The following is an 8,926-nucleotide window of genomic DNA, read 5'->3' as shown; positions in this document are numbered from 1 at the left end:
AAATGGGTTGAAAAAATGTACAGTACACATAAACACATAATAAGTAGCCCAAACTTTAATAATATGTCTGCATTAGGTGCATAGTAATTACATAAATTGCAAAAAAGTGCAATAAACTACAAAAAAATTGAAAATCGTTTTTGTTTTTTTAACATATATTTCTAGTTAGAGAAATTTAAGAGGCTTATCCCTCAAAACTGTAAATACAAAAAAGTTACACAAACTAGTTTCCCACCACAGGAAATTTATTTTGAGTGTCTTCATAGTTTTATTTTTGAAATACACCAATTTTTATATACTGCAGGAAAAACGAAAATAAATATTATAGTGCAAATTTGCAAAATAACAGCATATGCATCAAAATAAACTATTTCCAGCAGTGCAATATGAGTCTTAAGCATCCCAGAAACGACACAGAAAGTCATAAAGTCAAACATAACTTTTTAAAACACATAACAAGTAAAACACAAGGTCATAAGGCCCCGATCGTAAAAAACTACATTTCCGCAAAATTACGTCACTTCCGGTTTCGGGCAGGTCATGCGGTCATGTGATAGTTCGCGCTGATGGACGTAGGAAGTGTTACAAACAGCTGATGGATCGGCGAAGCGTGTTTCTGGAATATCATGTTTTTGTTGCTGCAAGTGATTTTTATGCAGTTTTTGCAAAGCTATATGTGGAAGGAAACTGTGACCTAGGACAAGCTGATGGCATAAGATGTAAGTACAACTCCTCCAGTTTCATATGCAAAAAAAATTATTGCGCTAGCTTACTTGGTTGCAGAGCTACCGGGATTTAAAAATAGTTACGCAAAACAGAGCGTGCCCGCTCCGATCGGCTGTAAAGGGTTAATAAAGTTTAATATTTTGGAAAAAAAATGTTGGCAAAGAGAGGAAGTGACGTAAGATTTGCGCATGCGGGGTACCGATCGGGTTTCCGGTAAGGATCGGGTAGCGTTGAAACTCTGTCGTGCTAGCTAGCACGCAGTATGAGTCATTGTAACTGTCAGCACAACGAAAATAAACTACACCTAAACTCGGTTTATATCTGACCCAAATAGAGTGCAGTTCATAACTTCTTACCTGAAATTCAGTTCACCTCACGCTCCGACCGGCAGCCGCCTGCTTCTCCTGCCTTCGGTTTCCCTGATCCGGGATTGAGCTCTGCGTTAGCCACCACCGGTCGATCGGCGGCCGCCTCGCCGGTGGCTAGCTGCCCTGTGTTGTAGCTCCGCGTTAGCCACCACCAAAAAGCTCAGTTATTTTTTCCACATCGACCAGCATCATCGGCCCATATAAACGAAAAATAAGTCCAGCTAAGACAAACACTGTTTGCGAGCGATCGGGGGTGAAAGGAGCCTCACTGAAAGGGTGTTTTTTAGCGAAGGGTCGCTAGCCGGCTAGCATGAGAACGGGTTGGTACAGACAGTATTCTCCAAAGAGTTGTTGTGTTGTATAATTTGTCTCCTGTCCTAATTTCCTCTCTCCCTGAGGACACTCCAGGTCCAAGCGCAGCAATGGGTAACCAAGAGTTTCCAGAAAGTCAGCCGCCCACAACAGGGAGAAAGAGGAAAAGAGACCGAAATGATGAGCTGCTAGACCTCATCAGAGAGGAGAGCGCAACAGAACAGGTCACATGACAGCACAGCATTTTCTCTGCATTTTCTACCCACAGTTTGAACTAAATAACAAATAACACAACCTACACAAACTGAAAACAAACAGAAATCACAGAGTAAAATTTGAAAACTTTTATTGATGTTAATTTAAAAGTTATTTAAAAAAAGAAAACCCATATAAAGTAAAAAAAAAAGTTAAAAAAAAATCGTAAAAATAAATAAAAAGAAAGGAAAAAAAAAAGAAAACCCAAACAGACAAACCCCTCTGAGCAAGCAATAGGCGACAGTGGGAAGGAAAAACTCCATTTTAACAGGGAGAAACCTCCGACAGAACCGGGCTCTGTGAGGGGACAGCCATCTGCCTCGACTGGTCAATGGGTTCTCATAAGTGACTCGATCAATTTAAAAAGAGCCATTCTAATTGTAAAAATAACCAATTTAAAATCCAGTTAGTTTTCTAGGATTCAAGCAAACTACATTAAACCCGGAGGGAGCCCTAGCTGCAGATTGTTAAAGATATCAACTTGAATATTCCGGGCAGTATTTTCATTCCTGACATTAATGGTATTAGTGCCACCAAAGGAATTGTTTACTATGTTCACAACCGTACTTTGCTGTGAAATAGCAGGTTGCCCCTGGTTTGAATCTTCTGTGTCTGAGTCATCTGGGCTCCCCATACAGCACACACACAAGCATGCAAACAGGTTTTTGCAATTTTGATTGTTTGGCCTAGATTCAGGTTCAGGAGCTGGGTCCTGTGTTGGTGACGGTGTGTGGGTGACAGTTGATGCTTTATTGGCCATCAACTGGCCATCAACTTTGCATTTTTGATTATTGAATCTAGATTCCAGTTCAGGTGGTGTCTCCTGTGTTGGGCTGGTGACAGTTGATGGTTTATTGGCCATTGCGTTTTAATATCTATTTGCAGATAATTTGTTTTCTCCGTTTGTTAAAACTAGCGTGTTACGTTTCGGTGTTGTCAGTGTGTTGTTTTTGGCGTGACTGTTATGTGTTTCCTGTGTTACTTTGAAAGTCTGTGTTATCTTAGTCTTTTTAGTTTACGTTTCCCTGTCTCGTCAGTTCTGAGTTGCCCCAGCTGTGTTTCCCTCTTGTTGTCCATTTTCCTGATTGCTCCCTCTAGGTATTTAAACCCTGTGTTTCAGTGTGTCATGGCCGGGGTGTAACATATGGGGGCTCGTCCGGGATTGCCTTCGCTGGGGGGTCTGGGGACCGCCCCAGCCTTTGTCGTCGCTGGAGGGTCCGAGGGACCGCTCCAGCCTTCGTCGTCTGCTGGAGGGTCAGTGGGACCGCTCCAGCCTTCATCAGCTTCGTCTGCCTTCGCTGAGGGGAGGGTCCGTGGGACCGCCCCAGCCTTTGTCGTCGCTGGAGGGTCCGTGGGACCGCTCCAGCCTTCATCCGCCTTCGCTGGAGGGTCCGTGGGACCGCTCCAGCCTTCATCCGCCTTCGCTGGAGGGTCCGAGGGACCGCTCCAGCCTTCGTCGTCTGCTGGAGGGTCAGTGGGACCGCTCCAGCCTTCATCAGCTTCGTCTGCCTTCGCTGAGGGGAGGGTCCGTGGGACCGCCCCAGCCTTTGTCGTCGCTGGAGGGTCCGTGGGACCGCTCCAGCCTTCATCCGCCTTCGCTGGAGGGTCCGTGGTACCGCTCCAGCCTTCGTCGGCTTCGTCTGTCTGGATCAAACTTTTCACTTGGTGTTAAATGTTTGATTTTTGGGTGGGGGGAACTGTTACGTTTCGGTGTTGTCAGTGTGTTGTTTTTGGCGTGACTGTTATGTGTTTCCTGTGTTACTTTGAAAGTCTGTGTTATCTTAGTCTTTTTTGTTTACGTTTCCCTGTCTCGTCAGTTCTGAGTTGCCCCAGCTGTGTTTCCCTCTTGTTGTCCATTTTCCTGATTGCTCCCTCTAGGTATTTAAACCCTGTGTTTCAGTGTGTCATGGTCGCGATCTCCCCCGTGTTGTAAATAGTTTGGTGTTTTGTTGTAAATAAATAGTTTGTTGTAAATAGATTTGTCGATACTTTCGTTTCGGGATTTTGGTGGTGAGCTTTAGTGGGGGTTTTTTGTGTGTGTTTTTTTTTTCCTTTATTTTTACTTTTTTCGTGTTGCACTCCGGTTGCCTAGGCCGGGGTGTTCCTGCAGAGGGCTATTTATAGACTTAAATCCTTTGAAGTGTATGACGTCACTGAAGCCTTTGCTCTAAGCCCCGCCCATTTCGAGAAAAAAAAAGAATGCGCTCGAAGTGTGTGGCGTGTTTGTATATGACATATATCACTAATATCCATAATACCACGGAAACACCTGACAACTCAGAGGATTATGCATCGCTGGCAGATCAAATTCAGGCTGTGATTCTACAGAAAGAAATGGATTTGTTAAACATCCCAGAAAATAGCACAACAACAGTGGCCTCAAAGGAGACAGAAACAGCTCCTGAACGTGCACAGACCTCTAACACAGTTGACCGCATCATGGAAAATCTAATCTGTGTGCCAGTTGTTATTGTACAGAAAGCAACAGTCAACGTGAACAGCACAGCAGAAAATTCCGCTGGTGCCACACTTATCACTAATGTCCAAAATACCACGGAAAGACCTGAAAACTCAGAGGATAATGCATCGCTGGCAGATCAAATTCAGGCTGTGATTCTACAGAAAACAAGGGATTTGTTCAACATCAGGGAAAATAGCACAACAACAGTGGCCTCAAAGGAGACACAGACAGCTCCTGAACAACAGAAAACAACAGACAACATGAACAACACAGCAGAAAATGTTGCCACAAATATCATTGATACAACTGACGAGCCCAGAACTCTAATAGACAAGAAAAACCGTGACACCACGCAGGCTGTAGATAAAGCAGGAACCTCTTTGGAAAATAATGTAACCCCAAAGAATTCCTCTGCTCAACATGAAGCCAGCATGCAAAATCAATTCAAAAAACACCCTTTGGCAGCAAAGGATGAATTGCCTCAAAACAAAGAAAAATACAGATTTTTTGTGGAAATATGTATGGAAGAACTAGTTAAGCGGGTTATAAAAAAATCAGGTAAAGTCACAAGTCCAGAAAGAGTTTTAGCCATCTACAAGAGGCTTAGCAAAAAGATCTGGGCTAAGATCGGGGATGAAATTGATCAAATCCCCTTAAGGAAGTTCAAAAACTTTGAGAAGGTGATTTTCAAAGCCCTGTGTAAACAGTGGCAAGAGGCAGAAGTAGTTCTGCGAAACATGGAATTAAATGAACCAACAGTCGACAATACGATTGTTAAAATTTTCACAGAAGAGGCAGCCAAACTCTCGAAGAAGCCAAGTTGCATACGTCGGTTTTTCTCATCTATAGGCCGACTGTTTTGTTTCACCAGGAGACAAAACAAGGTTGATGCACTGTAAAATGGTAAATGGCCTGTATTTGTGTAGAGCTTTCCTAGTCCATAAGGACCCCAAAGCGCTTCACGCGTCCAGTCATCCACCCATTCACACACACATTCACACACTGGTGATGGCAAGCTACGTTGTAGCCACAGCCGCCCTGGGGCGCACTGACAGAGGCGAGGCTGCCGGACACTGGCGCCGCCGGGCCCTCTGACCACCACCAGTAGGCGTAGGGTGAAGTGTCTTGAGCCACGATCGCCCCTGATGCACTGTAGAAAAAATTGTGATAACCCCTTGGAACGGTCGCGGCAGATGGCTGTCCCCTCACTGAGCCTGGTTCTGCCGGAAGTTTCTTCCTCTTAAAAGGGAGTTTTTCTTCCCCACTGTCGCCAAGTGCTTGCTCAGAGGGGTTTTTCTGTTGGGGTTTTCTTTTTAATAACTTTTAAAAAAGTTAACATCAATAAAAGTTATTAAATTTTACACTGATTTCTGTTTTTTTATTGTCTATAAGTTGAATAAATACATTTGTTATTTCTTACTCAGTTCAAACTGTGGGTAGAAAATGCTGTGCTGTCATGTGACCTGTTCACACACACACACACACACACACACACACACACACACACACCAACATTGGTTTGATTAAACAAAAAAAGGAACAATTTAAAAAGTTTTCACACACATTTCTTTTTCTCCAGACATGAATGACACCAGAAAATCACTTTCAGATCCTCTCATGGCAATGCAGCAGAGGATTTAACACATGACCTTTGACCCTCTCTAGAGAACCTCTGCTTTTCTTCTTCTCGTCCCCCCACTTGGCAGCATTACTGCCTCCGGCTGATCATCTTGCTTCTCCCCCTGCAGAGTTTGGAATCTGGTGTGAGAAGAGACGCCACCGCTCAACAGCATGCTCTCACCCAGGTGATACTTGAGCATACCTGACAGCTGCTGAGGGTCACCTGGACACAGAAACACAAACAGGTCTGATCACATTTCCTTCTTCATGCTAAGCTCTGCTATAAGCCACAACTTGCTTTGCCCCATGTTTGTAGATGACTGGAATCAGAGCAGAGTCTCTGCATGTCTTTATTAGGGTGGAAGCTGCTACTGATATTTGTGCAGCAGACTAAACAAACAGTTTGTGAACATTCAGCATGTTCAGTCCAATCAAAAAGCAGGAAAATAGCCCCACTGAGAAATCTCTACAAGGCACCGCTGAGAGGTGCCATGTAGAGATTCATACATTCGGTCTTCATACTCGACTCCAGATCTGGACTTGTGTTGAACTCGACTGAGGTGGTCTGATCAGACACAGCGCTGCTCTTCACTGCAGCTGTCCACAAATCACAGAGGAAGTCAGGAGTGTTTTTACCTCGTCTAGCTGCCTCTGTGTGTGTGTGTGTGTGTGTCTCTTTAATTCATTTTTCTTTGTAAGCTACAGAGACCTTCACAGGACAATAATTGATCCTCGTGTTCGCATGAAATCACTAAATACATGCAGCAAAGCCCAGAGGACACAGGTAACCGATACAGGAGACTTTTCCTGCCCTTCCAGGGAGAAAGTCGATTTCTTCAGTTATACTTCCTGTTGTTTTTTTTGGTTTTTACGTTGAAGATTTTAGATGTTTGGCTTTTAATTCTGGTACTCCTGTTTTAATTTCAAGGCCTGAGGTTGTTCTTCTTGCACCCGTGGACAGAATCGTCTGTTTTTATAGTTTTATAGTTGTTTTGGAGTCAATTTTGCTTCAGTTAGTTCATTTAAAATATTTTAAATAGTTGGGTTTTTTTTATTGTCAGTGGTAGTTTGCTGTGTATTGTGTTGTGTGAACTTGGCAAACTAACTAAAGGAAGCATGTCCCAGGTCTGGTTTGTGGGTGGTTGTCTGCTTAGTAATGAACTCTGCAGACCACATCAAGCTTTCTGCTTCCCACAGGTGTAGCATATGGACTGAAAGCAAACAGAGGTGTTAGTGTGTTGTTGTGTAGTTTCTATTGAAGCTGACATCATTTAATGCTGTTTCTGCATGCTGGTCAGTGCCATCCAGACAGCAGGTATGACTGAGCTTTTGAACCAGGAGAAGGTGTTTACCTTCTTCGCTCCCAACGACGATGCCTTCAATGCACTGCCGCAGGATGAACTCAGCAGGCTGATGTGTGAGTTTTATTCAACTACACAGCTTCTCTTCATTCACATTCTTAATTTATCCACATGGACACTTTCCACACACGTGTGTAAAGCGTCTCTCTTCTTTACAGCAGCTTATGCTGAGACAGCTCGTTCTCACTCCGGACGCGTAAAATAATGACGATTTGTCACGTCCCTTAACTTCTCATGCTGACACCTAAGGTACCCTTCCACATTTTTATGTGACGCTGTGGGTTGTCAATTCATTCCAATATGAACCCGCTCGCGGCGATCGGAGACGCTTCGAGCAGAGGCTCCAGCCATCCTTTTACTCCAATAATAACCCCGTCACGGCGAAACATGACACCGTGAAGCACAATCTAACTGGAGAACCGGGGACCCTCTCCGCGAACGGGTTTTTCTCCCTAATTTAATGCTTTCTTTTAATGACATCGTTAACATTTCTCAACAAAAACACATGAAAGTATCACTGATAATTCAACAATAAAAGCTTGGAGTCATTTGGCGCGGCTGCCCCTCTGTTGGTCTTCCATGGTCTCTTGTGTTCTGGGGGCCTCTGGATGTCTGGAGTTTTGATCTCCTCCATACCCGCTTCACACCCTGGAGGACGGGGCTGTGGCCCCCCCACACTCCCTAGCAGATCGTTACATGGAGAAACCTTTGGAATACAAGCGCGCTGATCCACACAGGTATGCACACGGGTGTTCACTGCTCGTAGACCCAAATTACACCTTTCTTGGCCGCTACTTCGAAGCACATCTGTCCTGCGTGCTGCACAACAACATTGAATATTTAGTATTTACTGCTGTTTACACTTAGCTAGATTAATGCGATGGTGTTGTGTTTAGTATGTTGCTTTGGTTTTTTTTGCTTGTTTTCTATTTTTCTCTCAACAGGTGATCCAGGAGATTTTTATTTTTTTTTCTCCCCCCCTTTCTCACTGTCCCTCTCCCCTTCTGTTTTTCCTTTCCTTCCTCTTTCTTTCTCCCTTTCCTATCCCTCACTCATGTCTGTCCCGTCTGTAACATCTGAAAATAAAATATAATAAATAATAAAAACAAAGATCGACCAAATGGACCAATACGGCAATGCCACGATGATCCATTTGGCAAAGTAAATCCATTGGGTATCCTTGTTGGTCTTCAGACAACAATTCTGATGGCTAAAGAACCAAATGGGACAGGCAAAAAAAAAATAATAATAATAATAACCCCGTCACGGCGAAACATGACACCGTGAAGCACAATCTAACTGGAGAACCGGGGACCCTCTCCGCGAACGGGTTTTTCTTCCTAATTTAATGCTTTCTTTTAATGACATCGTTAACATTTCTCAACAAAAACACATGAAAGTATCACTGATAATTCAACAGTAAAAGCTTGGAGTCATTTTTGACCAGGACATGTCCTTCAACGCACATATTAAACAAATATGTAAGACTGCTTTCTTCCATTTGCGCAACATCTCTAAAATTAGAAATATCCTGTCTCAGAGTGATGCTGAAAAACTAGTTCATGCATTTATTACTTCCAGGCTGGACTACTGCAATTCATTATTATCAGGATGTCCAAAAAACTCACTGAAAAGCCTCCAGCTAATCCAAAATGCTGCAGCAAGAGTCCTGACAGGGACTAGAAAGAGAGAGCAGATTTCTCCTGTTTTGGCTTCCCTTCATTGGCTTCCTGTTAAGTCCAGAATTGAATTCAAAATCCTGCTCCTCACATACAAGGTCTTAAATAATCAGGCCCCATCTTATCTTAATGACCTTGTAGTAC

The 8,926-nt window shown here is 43.6% G+C and overlaps 1 protein-coding gene across 3 annotated transcripts; it reads left to right on the top strand.

Annotated features, from left to right (window-relative positions):
• Window positions 1–364: 364 nt before the first annotated feature.
• LOC146573491 (uncharacterized) lies at window positions 365–8,660 on the top strand. Of its 3 annotated transcripts, XR_014892851.1 has the most exons (3): window positions 733–1,414; window positions 1,503–1,630; window positions 5,871–8,660. XR_014892851.1 is itself a non-coding variant. In XM_085278391.1 (2 exons), exon 2 carries the CDS (start codon window positions 3,861–3,863, stop codon window positions 5,019–5,021), a length of 1,161 nt encoding a protein of 386 aa, XP_085134517.1. In that variant the 5' UTR covers window positions 365–719; window positions 1,503–3,860; the 3' UTR covers window positions 5,022–5,833. The 3 variants fall into 3 exon arrangements, 2 of the variants coding, with proteins under 2 accessions (XP_085134517.1, XP_085134516.1); XM_085278391.1 differs by lacking the exons at window positions 733–1,414; window positions 5,871–8,660 and adding an exon at window positions 365–719 and having other exon boundaries at window positions 1,503–5,833; XM_085278390.1 differs by lacking the exon at window positions 5,871–8,660 and having other exon boundaries at window positions 730–1,414; window positions 1,503–5,833.
• The last annotated feature ends 266 nt before the right edge of the window (window positions 8,661–8,926 follow it).

Source organism: Mchenga conophoros, linkage group LG6 (assembly GCF_057382185.1).
Source record: "Mchenga conophoros isolate Kocher_MC1m ecotype Shallow Benthic linkage group LG6, M_conophoros_male_GT1.1, whole genome shotgun sequence".
NCBI lineage: Eukaryota > Metazoa > Chordata > Actinopteri > Cichliformes > Cichlidae > Mchenga > Mchenga conophoros.
The sequence above is the reverse complement of the archived record's forward strand: the minus strand, read 5'-3'. Positions and strand labels throughout refer to the sequence as shown.